At 36.7% G+C, this 18,405-nt stretch overlaps 2 protein-coding genes across 2 annotated transcripts; one reads left to right on the top strand and one right to left on the bottom strand.

Moving 5' to 3' along the window:
• The first annotated feature begins 1,939 nt into the window (after positions 1–1,939).
• On the top strand, positions 1,940–3,624 carry LOC111792816 (uncharacterized). The gene is made up of 5 exons (XM_023674405.2): positions 1,940–2,308; positions 2,907–3,137; positions 3,225–3,290; positions 3,377–3,442; positions 3,526–3,624. Exons 1-5 carry the CDS (start codon positions 1,940–1,942, stop codon positions 3,622–3,624), a joined length of 831 nt encoding a protein of 276 aa, XP_023530173.2.
• A 6,190-nt stretch (positions 3,625–9,814) lies between these two features.
• LOC111793282 (vacuolar-sorting receptor 3) lies at positions 9,815–16,684 on the bottom strand. Its single transcript, XM_023675104.2, has 12 exons — positions 16,063–16,684; positions 13,851–14,543; positions 13,674–13,762; positions 13,459–13,528; positions 13,307–13,390; positions 13,144–13,220; positions 12,943–13,024; positions 12,310–12,392; positions 12,150–12,216; positions 10,745–10,873; positions 10,353–10,459; positions 9,815–10,269 (listed from the first exon to the last, which is right to left on the bottom strand). The coding sequence occupies exons 1-12, from the start codon at positions 16,382–16,384 to the stop codon at positions 10,171–10,173; spliced, it is 1,902 nt and encodes a 633-aa protein (XP_023530872.2). The 5' UTR covers positions 16,385–16,684; the 3' UTR covers positions 9,815–10,170.
• Positions 16,685–18,405: the final 1,721 nt, after the last annotated feature.

The raw sequence follows: 18,405 nt of genomic DNA, 5'->3' as shown, positions 1-18,405 counted from the left end.
GACACGTGCCCCATGGATTTACACGTGTCGTATGCTTGTTATATGTGAGATGTTATGAAACGATATGTTTATGATATGATATGATATGATATGACCTTGAATATGAAATGTGAATGATATGATATGTTTGACGATATGATGCATATTGCGATATGTTTTATGATTTGATACATGCATTGTATGATATGGTATGTTGGGAGACACGATATATTTATGATATGACACATGTATGACATAACACAATGTATGATATGAATGACATGCATTGAGATGTTTCAGCATGATGCACAACCCCGATATATGTATTGAAAGCTATGATAAAAATGATATGATATGAAGGAAAAACGGAAGAGGTTGTTTTACATATTAATGAATGAAAATGTTGGGATCTCATACATCATTTTGTGTTACATGCATTAAGGAATCTTCCCTTTTACGATGGTACGGACGCGTACTTTACGAGACAGGAAAACGATCATTATATTTATCATAATGTTGCAACGGTCACTATTCTTACCGGGTGTTTGGCAACAATATCAGAGAATGCTAGTCCGACCAGGAAAGGGGCCCAAAAAGTGTGTGAACCGACTGGTGGGTTCATACTCATACGTGTGGGTCATGTGTAGATAGAAAATACACATCCAATTACCCGCTTAGGATAGTCGCCTAAGGGAATATAAATTTAAAAGATATATCTCATTCATGATTGTATGTGCTTGCATCTAACCACAGTAGCGGGGTCACTTACTGAGTATTTTTTACAATACTCAAGTCATGTGCTACTTTTATATTCCAGACAAGACAAAGACAAAGCTCCCATGTACGACTAACGGTAGCATTGTAACTCAGAAGACCATGGCATATACATAGGGTAGTTTACATTTAATTTCGTAGATTATAGGTTAGTATCTGGTATTTTTGTTTTATTATAGTTTTTGTTAAATTGTTTTAAAGATTTTTAAGTAAACATGTAAGTCCACGACAATGTTTTTTTATTATATCAAATGATTATTTTCGCAGAAAATGATTACGTTAGGTATACAATAGCGACTTTAGGTTAAGTAGAAATCTAGGATCATTACATTTAGGGTGTCTTGATGAACTCTCCACTAGTTTCTCTAATTAATGTGTAACATATACACTCAAATTTTGTATATACGACACTCACATGGCCAAATACAACTCACCTATTATGCGCTCTTGTGGGCCTAACAAAGCACACACCACGACAGTTAGACACTCTCGCTGGCCAAATAAACTAGGCGTTGTCGCGGTTTAACAGACTACCAACTTGTTAGTTTCACAAGTTGACTCCTGCTTTTTAGAGTCAAGTTCACGGATAAGAGTTAGTTGACGAAACGGCCATACACACAACCAAGCATAAACTTAAATAATGAACCCAACCCAATTGCTTATTCTAACAAGTATTTAAACTCCAATCACACAATTACTTATTCTACTCTACAAGCACAAAATTACACGGAAACACCAAACAACTACTTATTTCTGTCGGTATTCTTTTTACGCTTGATTTCATTGAGGACACTGGCCTCAAAGGATGGTGGATTGAGGGTCAGTGAGGACACTGAGCCCCGAAGGAGGGTGGATTGTGAGATCCCACATCAGTTGAAGAGGGGAATGAAGCATTCTTCATAAGGATGTGAAAACCTCTCCCTAGTAGACACGTTTTAAGAACCTTGAAGAAAAACTCGAACGAGAAAGCTCAAAGAGAACAATGGTAGATTGAGCTGATCATCTCATATCCAAACATTAAATCATAAACAATATATATATTATTAACAAAATGGAAAACTAGACCATTTCAACAAAGCAATAATTGGGAAAACTCAATCTCTCAATTTGTTAAATATCCAAAAAGTCAACTCCATCACAAAAACTCACTATAAATACATCCCACAAGGCCAACATAAAATTAAAAATGGAGCAACTAAGAGGCCCCATTGTTGAAGATGGAGATCAATGGAGCTCTCTCAATGGAGTTTTCACAGCTGATGAAGAAGCTGCAACATTCATGGCTCAACTTTTCAACTCCACAGCTCCTGACCCTTTCATGGCTGCCCTTGATCTTCATAATAATTATTGCAACCCCATGAACTTTTGCTTGGGAGAGCTTGGAAATGATCACAATGGTGGTTTCAATCTTGAAGAGGAGGACTACAATTTGCAGGCTTCTTATGAAGCTGAGTTCATGAAATTACCTGAAGAAGAAGCTGCCATGGAACAAAAGAGGCATACCCAACTTGAGATCAATTGCAAGAAACGATCGAGGGGATCTCGCGATGTAAGTGTAAGTGACGCTCAAATTGAAATCGATAAAATTGAATGAATTAACCAATAGGGGAGTTCCATTAAGTATTTTTTATATGAGTGTGGAAACTTCTCCCTAGTAGACGTGTTTTAAAATCGTGAGACTAACAACGATACGTAATGGGCCAAAACAGACAATATATGCTAGCGGTGGACTTGGGCTGTTACAAATGGTATCAAAGCCAAACACTGAGTGGTGTGCCAGCGAGGACGCTGGGCCTCTAAAGGGGTGGATTGTGTGATCCCACATTGGTTGGAGAGGGGAGCGAAGCGTTCCTTATAAGAGTGTGGAAACCTCTCCCTAGCATATACGTTTTAAAACCGCGAGGCTAATAGCGATATGTAACAGGTTAAAGCGGATAGTATTTGCTAACAGTGGACTTCAGTTTTTACAAATGGTATCAAAGCCAGACACCGGACGGTGTGCCAGTGAGTACGTTGGCCCCCCAAAGGGTTGGATTGTAAGATCCTACATTGGTTGGAGAAGGGAACAAAGCATTCCTTACAAGAGTGTGGAAACCTCACCCTAACAGAAGCGTTTTAAAACTATGAGGCTGACAAAACTATTACATCGATAGGTAGAGAAGTGGAATGAAAGGTCAAAGAAAACTCAGAAGCTTACCTCAAGCGACAACGCTGAAGAAGATGGCAATGCTGTTCATAGCAAGCAAAGCACAAGCAGCTATTGCTCGGAAGACGAATCCAACGCCTCGTTCGAGCTGAATAACTCGAGATCAAATCCGAAAGAGACGGCCAAAACCAGGGCTAGTAGAGGCTCAGCTACAGATCCACAGAGCCTCTATGCAAGGGTAAGAAGAAAAAAAAAACAAAAACAAAAACAAAAACTTCCATTGGAAAATGAAAAGTCCATTCATTTGTTATGTTGTTTATTGCAGAGAAGAAGAGAAAGAATCAATGAGAGGTTGAAAATCTTACAAAATCTTGTCCCAAATGGAACAAAGGTAAGACAATCAAAACTACCTTAAACAAAACAAAACAAAACATGATGATTGTGTTGGAAAATAATGTCTTGAGTTATTGCTTGTAGGTTGATATCAGCACAATGCTTGAGGAAGCTGTTCAATATGTGAAGTTTCTACAACTTCAAATCAAGGTAATCATTACTAAAAACAAAATTTTGCATCATTTTACACAATTTTTTTTGACATTTATGTTCATTTTAAATGATTATTGTAGCTATTAAGCTCCGATGATTTATGGATGTACGCTCCGATCGCCTACAATGGAATGGATATCGGGCTTAATCGAACCCCGAACACGTCGAAAGAATTATGAAACGAGAAGATGGGAGTGTTTGTGCAGTTTGAGAAGTGTAATTTTTGTGGGGGGAATAATGTGTTTTTTTGTTTCTTTGCCTCTCATTTTACTATCCATTTACAATACTATAAGCAAACGTGACTGATTTGGATCGAATGATATTTTGATAGAGCGATGCGATTTGAGGAGGTTTTTGATTTTCAGAACTCATAGTAAAAGAAATTTGAGAGAGATTCATTGTTCATTCTTTGTAATATCTCAATATACAAGTTTGGTCCGTTCTTAACTTTGAGTTCTTGTTATTGTTAGGTTGAATAGCACGGTGACTTCACGAACTCATGTATTTATAGATGTGTATAATGAGGATTATATTGTAACGAACCAGGAAATCATAGATTTGGTAACAAACCAAGAAATCATACATTCTCCTTGATTCAAAGAAGTAAATCACTAGATCATCTTACTATACACATATGATCTATTCTACGTTTAACAGTTATTACTTCATATTATGTTCCATGGAAGTTGGTGAACAACAAATTTAACTTCATTCACTTAATCAACTGAATGGGGAGGGAAATAGGAAAAATGGTAGACAAAGATTTCTTCCCATTAGCTAAACGAGATCAAAGATGGAGATTATATTCTTGTTCCCGCCTCACCCCGTTGTATATATATATATACACACACTTTGAGTGTCTAAGACTATGTTTAACATTGAAATTGAAATTTTTAAAAAATATGTAGGTAAACAATTATATAATATTTTTTTACACTCGAGTAAATGAAGGGTACATGAATGAACCATGACTATATTCGAACGAGAGCAATCATGAGAATAAGCTGACTAAGAAGGACTTAAAAGAATTTAAAGTTACTATCGGATGGCTAATTATAGAAACTCCAAAGTTACACATATATTTTCCTTTTGAGCAATTCTACGTCGGGTGACCTCTTGAAAATTGTGAGTGATGACAAAACATATTGGAAGGACTTTTTGCAGGGATAACATTCATTTTTAGAAGCAAACAGTAAGTAATGTGGTCATGTCATAGGGAAATATAATCTTTGTATAGAACCCGATCAACCTGATCCTCACGAGTTCACTGCAACGAATTTCTGCTACATCCCCACAAAAACTAATAAAAATTTCACAACAATATTATAAGGAACAATATAATTGATGATATTGTTCATACTATCATCAATTATAGCTAATAGATATTTAATAAATCATATTAGTATGGATAAATTTGGACCTAAAGAATAATCCCAACAAGAAGAACCAATGTAAAATGGATCGAGCATCAATCAGATTTGAGAAAACACAAAGGGTCCGATTTTCATAGTAAAAAAGAATAACTTGGTTGAAGCTCAAATTAGGCCCCTCAGCCTCGATACGAGGTCGAGGCCAAACTTGACCCTCTAAAAGGGACATGTATCTTAGATTTCTCAAGCTTGTGATGTTTTTGTTCGAAATGCAAATACTCTAAAGGGCAAATATGTAAATACATATTTTTAGTCTCGAGAAGATAAACTCATACTCAGAACTCTTACTATACTCAAATTCTCTAGGATCTGAGAATAAGGGTGGAGAGGTTTTTCTCGTCCCTACGCAATCCCGTTGACACCTCTAGTAATACCAACGAAGATAGAACAAAGCTAACCATCAAGATGATCCTTATCACTATTCTCGAAAGGGGTTGCAATCTTTGTTGCCGAGAGTTGACATCCAAATAAAGGATTATATTTTAAGGATGAAATTAAAAAAACTAGTGAACCCAATAAGATTTTTTTTTTTTTTTTTTAATAATAATAAACCCATTCCTTATTTATACAAAATGGAGACATTAATACAAGAATTTTAAAATAGTATCATCACTTATTTAATACTTAATTTCATTAAAAAAAAACTTATTTTTTTAATTATTTCATATAATTTATACTAATTTCATGTGCTCTCTCATTGTTCTACCATTGACTCCCATATGGAAACTCTATTTAATATTTGATTATGGGGAAAATACATTTAATCACATCTAATTTCTAAATGTCAAACGACAAAAAAAAAAAAATGTCAATATTTAGTTTATATTATATGAATTGAAAAGGGAAAGAATGTCAAACATAATAGTTTAGTGTCATATTTTATGAATTTTATTATTTTAAATATTATGATACTAATTTTCTAAATTGGGAGACTCTTGATTATGTATAAATTTAGATTACCAAAAAAAAAAACAAAAAAAAATCCAACATATGATGTTTGGAAAGGTCAACTGTCCCAAAATATGTCTTAAATTTTATGTCAACTCTTTAGTCCTCCAATGAAAAGGGATTATTGTTGGATCTAGGAATAAACCAAATTAAAATAATCACTTCTTAAAGAAATTAGCAAATAAGTCAAATAATAAATTTAATTTGGTTGGATTTTCTTTCTTTCTTTCTTTCTTTTTTTTTTTTTTTTTTTTTTTTAATTTTTTTTTTTTAACTTAATTGTTTAAGATTTTTATGGTTTAATTAAAAATAAATCTTTGTGGTAAGCTTTCTCGGCTCAATTTGGCTTCAATTTGCTCGTTTTGACGATTTTAGACTGTCCCACGATCGTTTCTGACGAAATTAAGGTAATCATAACTATTATTTTACACAATTAAGAATACTCATGTAATGTCGAGCATACGTCAGTTTTCTTAACTTACTCTTTACTGGTCAAGAATTGAGACAAAAATTGGAGTTTCGAGATGTCTCAACTTTCGCATATTTTTTTTTTAAAAAAATATATATTTAGAATGGATTCGAGATCTATAACTCTCATGAAGAAATGGAATCATTTTGAGCTACAGATCAAAAGTTATGAAATTCGAAAGAAATTGGTTCAAAATCGAAATCTCATCGTGTTCTGGAATAATTGAAATGTAGGTGAAGAAATCCGACAATACGTGTCGACAGACGGGCGATAGAACGTGGCTAGTGTAGGGAGTGACACATGTCAAACACGAATTGGTGAAGTGCATTTGGTCTCTACAATGACATGCATCTCGAGTTAGTTTGATCCGATCCGAACTCGATCCAAGATCCACCTGTGACCCAAGAATTTGATACCTGACCTGAACAAGCAACCGTCTCACTAACCGAACCAACTCGATATGTGGACTTGTCCGGGCAGGTCATGTTTCACGCAGGGAATGCAACTACCAAGCTTAGCACACACGTGAAATCGCACATAAGTCCCACTTCCAGCGTGTGAGGTTGTGTAAGCAGTGCGAGAGAGTTTCTTTTCTTTCCGTTTGCCCTTCGTTCGACTATGTTTTGTCCCAGCTTTGATATTGATCTTAATTCTGTTTGATCTAAGACCTAACCATGAGTTTTCAAAAAAATTGGAGCCCTTTAGAAGTAGAAAGTTGAACTTGGAAAGGTACGTAACAACCAAGTAAGTAACCACACGGATTCTAGGAAGTAATATTTATAGGGATCGTTTGGATATGCATACATGTTAGTAAAACAAAACCCTGGTGATTAGATTCGGTATGACCTGATAATGGTAAAATAAGACCCTAGTAATATTTATAGGAGTCGTTTGGATATGCATGAGAATAGTCACACTTGTTAATGGTATGACTGATTTATTTCTTGCATGATTTAATAGATTGTTCTTCTACTGCTTGTACTTAATCTTGCTGGGACGGAGGATGCAAATTTTTGTATCACCCAGTTGATCATGTGTTACTTGATTGCACATTATCTCCAGGTGGTTGAACGTGGGATTTTTCTTGTAGAGAATAAGTAGTAGAAATAGATTAACACTAGGATGAAAGCATCAGTTTGGCTAGACTATGACTTAGGATGGAATGCCTCGAACATATTTGAATCGGGAGAGATGCTCAAAGGGTGTGACCACTAGTACTCTTGACCAATCCAGACTCGGGGAGTCAGGATTTAGGAACCTGGAGACGTAAATCCATATCAAGACCTTCAAACCACCCTGGAGACTTAAAAGACCACCACAACAACCCTAGAAGTCAAAAGTAGTCATCTAGGCCAATAACAATCGGTATAGCATTAGTAGAGCTTCCAGTCCTTTTCCACTCTGATACGACACCGTTGAGATAACCGTAAGGCTAATTAAGGACGAGCGACTTGATAGTTATTGGGATTACCATACATGGTGAATTTTTTTTGTGGGTGGATATTGATCATGTGGGTATTCAGTGGAGCTAACACGTACAAGGGGTAGCACCATGACCTTAGGCGACTACATGGTCTGTGGGATGAGTTCGCCAGCTAACCTCCCATGGATGACGAGCATGTTGGCACTTATCATGTTGTCCCCACTTGATTGAGAGAGTTCTTAAGGTAGTGTTTCAATTTCGGACATGATTACCACTGTGTATGCTGAGTTAGCTATCCATATTTATGCACAGTAAGAGCAATACATTCAGAGTCTAGAGTAAAATTTGTGGTCTCCTACTAGGTCAAGAATGCAACAAGAGTCTACAAGTAGGTCGCTTATTGGGTATATCTATATACTCGACGCTTTCTACTTTTTCTTTTCCAGGTGCACGATGTTGTTGGTCGAGGCAAGGGGGTACTCTGAGCTCATTAGCAACAAATGGGTGTTGACTCAGGGCATCTATCTTGTCCACTTTTTTTTTTTTTTTTTTTTTTTGTGCGAAATTTTATGGTAGATTTTTGTTGTCTGTCTCATACACTCATATTGCACTGTATAGTCTGTTAGTCACATTCTATCTTTCCATGCCTCAAAATTTGGGTTGTGACAATTTATCACTATTTATGATTTTAAATAGTTAAATTATGTTTGTTTCATGGATATACTCTAAGGTCGATTTTATAAATGAATGGGGACATAAATTTGTAAGTTTTCTTTGATTGGAGAGATAATTGAAAATTGTTTGAATGTTTTGAGTTTGACTCAATCAATTCACACGTTACTACCTTGTATATGAAACGAAGTAATTGAGTACTAAAATAATATGTTAAGGTTGGTGTTCTACCTTGCTTTACTAAGGGTACGCTAATTCTTCCTCTTTTTCATGGTTTCGAATCTTTGATGAGCCAACATATTTTATTTATTTTTTTGTTCTTATTCTCTTTTTCTTATCTCTTTTTAATATAGTTCGTGAATCTTGTCTTATAGTTAAGAGGAAGACGTTGTATTTTGTATTCCACCTCTATATTGTTGCTCCATCACCTAACAATATGACATGTTCAATGTTTATGCAACGATGAGCTCAAACAAGCGATATAAGACTAAGTTCACTAAAAATGATTGGATTAATACATAAAGTACCGTTCAAAACTTAATCGACTCTTCAAGAAGATCATCAAGTTGAGAGTCCATGAAACTAAATTTTCAACTTCAAGAATAAACGTTCTAGCAATCGTGATAAGTACTCTAATTGTTTAAAAAGTGAAAAGGTTTAATTATTTATAAGTGTCATTTTTTTTTTTTTTTATTTCTATAATGTGTGAGACTCCAACATTTTCACCAACATCAATATTTTTGTGATGTCCAAATTCGTTGGGGAGGAGAACAAAACACCCTTTCTAAGATCAATATTTTTGTGATGTCCAAATTAGTTGGGGAGAAGAACAAAACACCCTTAACCTTCTCTTAGCAGACGCGTTTTAAAGCCTTGAGGGGAAGCCCGAAAGGGAAAGCCCAAAAAGGACAATATCTACTAGAGATGGATCTGGGACGTTACAAGTGGTATCAGAACCAGACATTGGACGATGTGTCAGCCTACTCACTGTCTCTCGAAGGGGGGTAGACACGAGGTGGTGTGCAAGTAAGGACTCTGGCCCCAAAGGGGGTGGATTTGGTGGTGGTCCCACATCAACTGGAGAAAGGAACGAGTGCCACAAGTACGCTAGCCTCGAAAGGGGGTAGATTGTGATGTTTCACATTGGTTGGGGAGGAGAACAAAAGGGGGTAGATTGTGATGTCCCACATTGGTTGGGGGAGGAGAACAAAAGACCCTGAAACTTTCCTCTAGCAAACGCGTTTTCAAGCCTTGAACGGAAGTCCAAAAGAAAAAATCCAAAAAGAACAATATTAGTGGATTTGGAATTTACAATTTTAAACTAGGTGGTAAGTTTGAATCATTTATCTATCCCCATAGAAGGTAATATCCCCAAAAGAAAAGGGGAAAATCATGTGAAGTTTAACAATTTAACCCTTTGAAATTAGTGGTACAAAAAAGTAAGTTATTAAGTTACAAAACCACATTTAAGATCCTCACCAACAAACACTACAGTGGTGGCATGATGCTTAGCTTAGCCCATCCGAGGCATACGTTCGTTAATCGACAGAGTCCTCTGCAACTGCCAAATAAAAATTCAACAGAGAACCAACTCTTCAAGCATGTCATATAATCTAACAATAACATCTCAAACTCAAAACCCTTATCGTTTATTGTCATATATTACAGCAAATGCAAACATCTTGCCTCAAAACTCTTAACTGGATTACGATTCGACATGACAGACCACTCCACACTCCGCTGTGAGCGAGACCGACAGGTTCCTAATATATCGTCTTCCTTCTTACACACGATTCCCACCGGCGTAGTTTGGAACTTCAGCTTGGCTGTCTAGAGGCATGTACTGAGCCATAATAGCTCTGATTTCTGAATCCATGTATGACTGCAGAAGCAAAACAGGACTATAAATCTGCTAAAACTTGCATAAGCAAAGTCAGTTAGATGATATCATATCAATGAGCTTACCCTTATTCTGTACTTGTATACTAGGTATGCTCCACCAGCCGCCATAGCCAAGCCTATCAATATAACCCAAACAGCAGTCCACGCAGATCTCCCACCAGACACCTTACCTGCAAATGTCACCAAAACATTACATCTACTAATACTTCTTTACAAATACAGTCAACTCTTCAACTATGGTGGAAACTTCTCGAGATCTTTCGCGCTCCCTTTCCAAGAAAGAATTAACTTCATTACAGGGATGGATGCTTTATGGGTGTCTTAGGCTCAAGAACAGGCTCTGTGCTCTGTGGCTTAAAGCAGTGCAAGCTAGTCTTTTGGAATCATGCTTTAAAAATAAGTCTTCTTTAATGTTTAGGGGAATATGGAATTGCATGCGTGAAGATGCTGCTTACTTATACAAGTATCATGGTCTCTGATGTACAAAAGATCACCACTGCAACTGCACTCATAGCTGCCCCAGGTATTTTTACAGCTACATTCAGGGCACTGACAGGCTTTCTTTTCTTTGCACTCGTCGATATCTGTATGATACGAAGTCGAACAAGTACAAATCACATAATTATCTTAGATGCCTGTAACAGAAGAGTTGCCCCTCGTGTAAAATGTGATATGTTTTCATTACAAATTAAACTAGATGTGCAATCACAGGCAGTCAGTAGATCACATTCCATTAAGAACCACCAGCTACTTCAGCTCTTTTTTCATAGGAACAAGAATAGCTTCTCTTGAAAGAAACGAAAAGAACAAAAGATGCACATTATGAAGCATAAATCATGTCATGGTTTATTGTCCATTCAATTATTAAATTACTAGAGATTGTATGGAAGAAAAAGTCCACATAAGAATTGATTCACAAAATATGACAATAGCACCAAGAAAAATAATAGTCTATAATGCCAACACATTTTTTGTTTGTCAGTGTCAGGGAAAACACGGAAGTGAGAAGAAATAGCTGCTTATATAAAAACCACTCTGCTTGCATAAATGGATATTTGCCGTAATATTCACATATGTAAGAGAAGAAAAGGAGCCCCTGTTGCTGTTGGACTTATTAGAAAAGAAAAGATTTATGAAATTTTCTATTTTCATTTGATGGTAAAATATGTCAAGCTTTGTGTTCAATTCTTTTGTGAGGCAAATCCTTTTAGTCCCTGACTTCCTATGATGCTCTTTACCACTTTTACTACTTTCTCATTCCTCCTTAATAAAAATTAACAAAAAAGTAGAACGTGCACCTTTTTCATATTCCATACGTGAGGAATGAAAGTAATCCATCTAAAATTGGGATGCAATCTTTTCTAGCACTAACTTTTCCATCTCCTCAACAACTAACAAAACCTAGCTGATGTTTTCATGTAGTTTTTAGCACTAGGAGCATCAATAGGGCTGCTAGCTTGAAGTTGTTTATTTCCATATTTTTAGATCAACAATAAAAATATACTGTATTCAAAAACACCCTAGAGTTTCTGATTAAAAAGAGAAAAAAAAAATTAATAATATGTTAAGCTTCATCCACAATGATCTTATCGGTTGTATTACAGTAGAAGTACTAGTACAGGCTCCTCCCTAAGCAATTTAGGGATAGCTAAACTTCTTTAGTATAACTCAATGGACTAATTCACCGAGAAAAGCAAGTACTCCACAGAAAAGGTAGCATTCATGAAACATGCATTCATAGGGATTCTTGATTCAGAATAGTAACACTTGAGCTCTTGTACGTTAGCTTTTTCATTTTCCAATAATTCAAAATTAAATGTGTGTAAAACCCAACAGCCCCTAGAATCTCAGAGTCCATACCTTCGCAGCTTTTAACACCATCACCTTTAAACCCTGGAGGACACGAGCAATTCGCATTGCTATGGTCCTGCTTAAAAATGGTAAGTGTTAAATCTGAAACCCTGAGTCTACTACTCGAGGTAAAGAATACAAAAATAAACGAAACATGAAGATTACTAACCGTACAAGCAGAGAATGTATGTCCATCCCGGGTCTCATGCCAACATCCTCCATTATTAATTTTGCATCTTGCAGACCCGCTTGCTGAAAGCCAAAATGAATAATATTTTTATTTAGTATGGCTGCAGAATCAAAATATTAGCTGACAAAATGGGTCAAAACTTTTTCTGATAGATCTGAAATTCATAGGAACTTATGAAGGTGCCTTCTCAAAAGAAAGTGAAATTATTTGGCTCAATCATTTTAGGATTGCCGCTTGGAGTCCTTGGCTTGAGGGGAAGGTCAGGGTCTCCAACAAGTTCAGATCTTTTTGGAAATTCTTTGATCACCTTATTTTTACTAGTATCTCTAGGTATAAATTGTATGCTTCCAACAATGTATTTAGCTTACTGTTTCATTTTTAAAACAAATAAAAAGAAGGGAAAAACAAGGCATTTAGCTTATCTTTTCTATTGCAAATTGGAAGATTGTTTAGTAACTTCCTTGGCTGAGAGCCTTTCTATATTGTCCCCTCGTTTGTAATTTCATTCTATCAATGAGTCTGTGTAAATAAAAAATATAATATGGTTTTGAATTATCATAAATTCCCTCTTTATATATTAAAATTAAAGACAAGAAGATGAATAACTTTTACCTGCACAAGTGGTGTAACCATCTCCTTTGAACTGCACACCATCAACAAGTGGGCATTCACATACCCTCCCACGAAAAGTATCCTGTGTGTATCAAAATTGTCAAGAAGAAATAACAGAGTATTAGACTTCTGATGTAATCTATCCTTGATTTAATTTACTAAACCTTGACGCCTGGTTTGCCATATAATCTTGATTTATACCTTGCAGGCTGTTAGATTGGCAGCTTTATCTTGCCAGCAACCACCATTATTGTCTAAGCATTCGTTGGTCTCTAAATCTGTCATGATCAATTATCAAATCTAATGATGTTAAGTCTAACACGGTGAGAATGGATAAACAGTCGAGAAATCATTTATTACATACCACTACTCAAGCAAATGGCAGGTTCAGTTGTTTCCTCAAAACCTGAACATATGGCCTTCAGAACTGCACCTCTCACCAATTTTCCTGCAAGCATTTAGGTTAGAAATGGCAATTGTCCAAAACAAAGGTCACATAACAAGAGCAGAACAGACCTCGATATTGTCGATTGTTTACAACAAGGGTAGGCAATATGGTAACATCCCCTCTGGATCCTTTTCCAACCTACTAAAAGATTTACGTCAGGCAAGACTAGATAGCAGTTAATTGGAAATAAATATAAGAATCTTGTGCTTTCAATTAAGAATATGAACGAAAAACATAAAATATTGAAGAAGGCAAGGGAAGGATGTCTGTAGGAAACACGGACTTGGGCGTCTTGCTCTTCTTTCAAAACTGGATTTTCAGTATCAGCATTTGGATCCCCCATGCACTTCTCAATCTTGCTAGCATCCAGCCCTGAACATAAGTCAGTAACGAATTTAAAATACCATTACTGTATTGGATGTGTATCCTCCAATACAATATGCAACAATAACCAACATACCAAGAGACTTAATAACATCATTAGCACAGTCCTTGTTGTACTTCTTCTCCTTCATTGGACATCTGATCTGAAAATCTGTCACATAGTCCCACCAAATCCAAGGTTTTTGAGTTTCATTAGCCACTTTGAAAACACACAACTGCCTCAAGTTTTCAATCACCACATCTTTCCCATCATAGCCAGAACTGAAATCCTGCTCGGGATCAGGAGCACAATACCTCCCTTGATTGATACATTGAGACTTGCACTGCTTGCTTAGAACGAATGCCTGTGGGCAATACCAAGTAATATAATGTGGTGTGAACTGTGAGTAACCACCCTTTTCAAGTAACTGGGCCGCACCTTTAAAATCCTTCAAGAATTCCATTAGCATGTTACACTTCACGCCACATTCATCGTTACTGTTAGTCCACAACTCATATTCCACACGGTCATCAGGATGAGGTACCGCTTCCCTCCAATCAAGACTCACACTGACCATTTCTCCAGAACTGAACTCTTTTTTCAGTTTCTCACCAAAACTTTTTTCAATAAGTGCAGACGGTATTGTTATGTTTTCAATGTATTTTGCTGTAGAACCATCCTCTTCAGGGGTGTCCATGGTTATTAATCTTTCCTCAACGTTGTCTGCAACAAGAACTGCAGAAGCACCAGCCTTCTGAGCATTCCAAACCTTCAAGGCAAAGAAACAATCTGGAAGCCAGCATAAAAAGCAAAAAGTCAATAACCACATAAAAAAGTTCAATAGAAATTTAAACTTCATGAAAATTTTAAATCAGGTATCAATCTTTTCTTGTGAGATCCCACATCGGTTGGGGTGGAGAACGAAACATTCTTTATAAGGGTGCAGAAACTTCTCCTTAGTAGACACGTTTTAAAAACTTTGAGGGGAAGCCCAAAAAGAACAATATCTGTTAGCGGTGGGCTTGGGCTATTACATTTCTCTACTTCCCGATTCTTGATATATGGACAAAAAGTTATAACTGTATACAAATACTGCTTTTCAAAGTTGTAAGTGCTGAGATTAATAAATTGCATATGTGATCTCATACCTGTTTTAAAATGTATCCCAAAGAGGAATACCATACCTACCTCCCCCCAACACTTGATACATATGGACAGAAGAGAGACATTAACTGTTTGTTTAATTATATCCAATTGCAACTATTGTTGGCAACACAAACTTCAGTTTTTCATGATGTGTGCCTAACGATATAGTAGTCTGGAACCTTTTGTGGGTTGCATCACAAGAAAACAGCCAAAATTGTATGGTCGAATGCATGAAAAGCTCAATTGTCGTATCTGTGGCTTAAAAAAACAAAATACTTTTCAAGGGTAGAAAGAGGGCGGTATTGAAGTTCATTATGCATGTAGATTCTTGATCCTCTTCCAGAAGTTATCATGATAGATTTTAAGTAACAATTCCACCTTTCTCCAGTTACTTGTAACTCGTCCATCGTTCTCATTAACGTCAATTAGTACCGCCCTCTCCTCCCCCACCATTGCCACCACTACCAGCGCCGGTGTATTGTGTACGTTCATCACCCCCACTGCCACCACCAAACTCTCCCCCACCTCCTCCTCCCTTGTTCTCACCACCCCCACCTGTTCACTACTACAATTCACCACCCCCACCTGTTTACTACTACAATTCACCACCACCGCCCAACTCTCCACCTCTGCTGCCATTGTACTCTCCTCCTCCACCTCCCAACTCGCCGCCTCCTCCGCCACATTCACCTCCACCGCCAATCTATCCTTACTTATCTCTGTCTTTAGGTATATCTACATTCTTTTGGCTTTAGTCTCAGGCGATTCCTCTCCTCTACCTTCTTTAAATCTAATTTTCTCTAGATCCAGAATTCCAGTTTCAAGTCAAACAAACAAAACACTTTAAATCTCCTCATCATGGGCTAATCGCTGCGAGAGCTGAACCTTAAGCTTGGAGAGGTGGTTTAGATTAAAACAAGAAAGCAAAAACAGAACACTAGGTAGCCTCTCAAATGTCAATATAATAAAACTCCTGAAAAACTCAAGATCCAAACAACTGAATTTTCTCGGTCAACGAAATGTAGCATTACTGTAATAAACTAACTCGAGCAGCAGCTAGACAAACAAATCAACTAGTATCATGAAAACTATTGTTCAATTAGCGAATTCAACCACCAATGAATCACCATAAACAAAAACTAAATCTAAAAGCAAAATTTACCTCCTCGATCGAGCAAAACGAACGTAGGGAGAGCTCCAGACTTCGACTGGAACGAAATCCCAGCATCGCTGAATTCTCTGCAACCCTTCTGATTCTCCTTCGGAAACACCACAGTCCCAGACATGCTACCTCCATATTGAGGAATGCCAAAATTCCCAATGGCACTATCGTAGGTACCTTTCAAACCCTCAGGCGATGTAACCCTCAAACTATTCTTTTCAACCACGAACTTCGCCACAGACAGTGGCACCAAAGACAGCAGAAGAAGAACAAGCCCTAAAAACAAACTCAAACCCAACTTCTGAACCTCCATGAAAGGCATTCCCAGATGATTAAAATAAACAAATCACCAATATTCAGATTGAAAACGAAGCTAAATTCGTGAAAAGGATGAATCAAATTCGTATAAAAAGAAATCCGCCGCCGTCGCTGCTAGGAGGAAGGGCGCTGTTATTCTCTGAATGAGAAAAAACAAACGGAGTTGTTGGATTTGCTTTAATGGAGGTCGGATTCGTGGCGAAGAAGGCAGTGCCCTTTCAGTCTTCGCAACTCGATGACGGAAGAGAAATGATCCGTGTGAAGTGAAATCTTTGGAAACAATAGCTTTAATTACGCTGCATGCCCCACTTGCCTTTGATTATCGAATTTAACAGAAATTTTCAACTCATCCTTCCGGAATTAGAAATTGAACGGAAGAAACCTACGGAAAATCTTTCAAAAATATTAATGGAAAGTTTTAATTAGTCCATTATAAAAAATTTATAATTTTCACATCAACACACCTCTCCACCCTAATATGATATTATCAAGTATAACATCTCATAGTTTTGCTTTGAGCTTCTCCAAAAGGCTTCATCCCAATGAAGAGAATATTTCTTGATTTTAAACACATAATCATTCCCTAAATTAGCCGATGTGGGACTTTTACCATCCAACACCTCCTCTTAATTTATGCCTTCAAAGAGGGTTGACTCTTTTTCTTTTGGAGTCCTTTGTTCGACATTTGAGGATTTACCGATCTATTGGCACGACTAAGTTTAGGGCATGACTCTTATACCACGTTGGAGAGTTGTGTTCATCTAACAATAATTATCTGCCTACTAATATTAAATTTTTTGGAACGTGTATAAACAATTATCAACGACACCATGATATTGATCGTGTATTTCATGTAAACAAATACTAAAATGGTAAGGATATTAAAAACTTGACATATACAACGAGCCCGTTTTTTTATTTTTTTAAACAAAACGGCTTTCGACTCGAAGCTTCGACGAACACTCAGGTGCTTGAAGGAGAAAATAATTGAAGATCTCTTAGGATAAGAAGTAGATTCCGTCTTTAATGAGTCGTAGATGAAATTATTTATTTGATTTGCATACACAAAATTTTATTTTTGTATAAATATTTGTCTACCCTAATGTTTTTTTACCAACCTCGAGAGAGGAGGATGTTAATCGAGCTTTTCTATGTGTGGTCTCAGATCGATTAAATATTCATAGTGGTTTACGAACCTATACCAAGCCCTTTATGCTATAATTTATTGAGGTTGATCCCGAAATTACGTTCGAGATCATAGTAGTAGTTTCTATTTATTCACCCCCGAGAATGAATTTATTTGAACGTTATGTGAAAGCAATATCATGAATATACGAGAAGCTATGAGATCCCACATTGGTTGAAGAGAGGAACGAAGCATTCCTTATAAGGGTGTGAAAACCTCTTCCTAGTAGACATGTTTTAAAACTGTGAGGCTGACAACGATGCGTAACGGGCTAAAACAGACAATATATACTAGGGTGGCCTCGGGTTGTTAGATAAACGTTTTATCATCTTCAACATTTAGCCCTTCTATTGAGCTGTAGAAATAGGATTTCGAGGCACATTGGCATTTAATGTCAAACTGATTGTCATATAGGATGCTCTTTAATGACAAACATTGACTTTTAATATCATACATTGACCGTCATTGTAGGCTACAATAACGTGCACTTTTTTATGATGTGGCAATAACTATGATGACGTGCAAAATGATTTCAAGCATGTGTCTTAGATTGTTTTCTTTTACGGCATAAGTTGCCCGTCGTTAAAACTCAGTTTTGTACTAGTGACAATGATATTTTTACTAGTACATTAATTATCTTTTCAGTATACTTGCGTTTTTATAATTAACCTTCCTTTTGAAGGTTTTTGATATGGGTCGGGTTCTTGGTCCAACCCGCCTTTCATTTTATAAACTTGGATCATCTATCCTAGTTTCGGTCTAAGCTCTCTACTCCGTCCATTTCTTGAATAGCTACCAATGATGACATCCTTTCATAGGTGTAGGTTTTTCGATTCTCA

This window comes from Cucurbita pepo, chromosome 4, assembly GCF_057944985.1.
Source record: "Cucurbita pepo subsp. pepo isolate OVF chromosome 4, ASM5794498v1, whole genome shotgun sequence".
NCBI lineage: Eukaryota > Viridiplantae > Streptophyta > Magnoliopsida > Cucurbitales > Cucurbitaceae > Cucurbita > Cucurbita pepo.
Note: the sequence above shows the minus strand (reverse complement) of the source record. Positions and strands in the feature narration are given on the sequence as shown.

Excerpts from the sequence above, each read along its gene's own strand:
- LOC111792816 (XM_023674405.2), top strand. The coding sequence starts at position 1,940 with ATGGAGCAACTAAGAGGCCCCATTGTTGAAGATGGAGATCAATGGAGC. Across the intron at positions 3,138-3,224 it reads CACAGAGCCTCTATGCAAGG|AGAAGAAGAGAAAGAATCAA; the intron begins GTAAGAAGAAAA and ends TGTTTATTGCAG. Across the intron at positions 3,443-3,525 it reads TTCTACAACTTCAAATCAAG|CTATTAAGCTCCGATGATTT; the intron begins GTAATCATTACT and ends TGATTATTGTAG.
- LOC111793282 (XM_023675104.2), bottom strand. The coding sequence starts at position 16,384 with ATGCCTTTCATGGAGGTTCAGAAGTTGGGTTTGAGTTTGTTTTTAGGG. Across the intron at positions 13,763-13,850 it reads TGATGTTATTAAGTCTCTTG|GGCTGGATGCTAGCAAGATT; the intron begins GTATGTTGGTTA and ends ACTTATGTTCAG. Across the intron at positions 12,393-12,942 it reads TGGTTACACCACTTGTGCAG|CAAGCGGGTCTGCAAGATGC; the intron begins GTAAAAGTTATT and ends TTTGGCTTTCAG.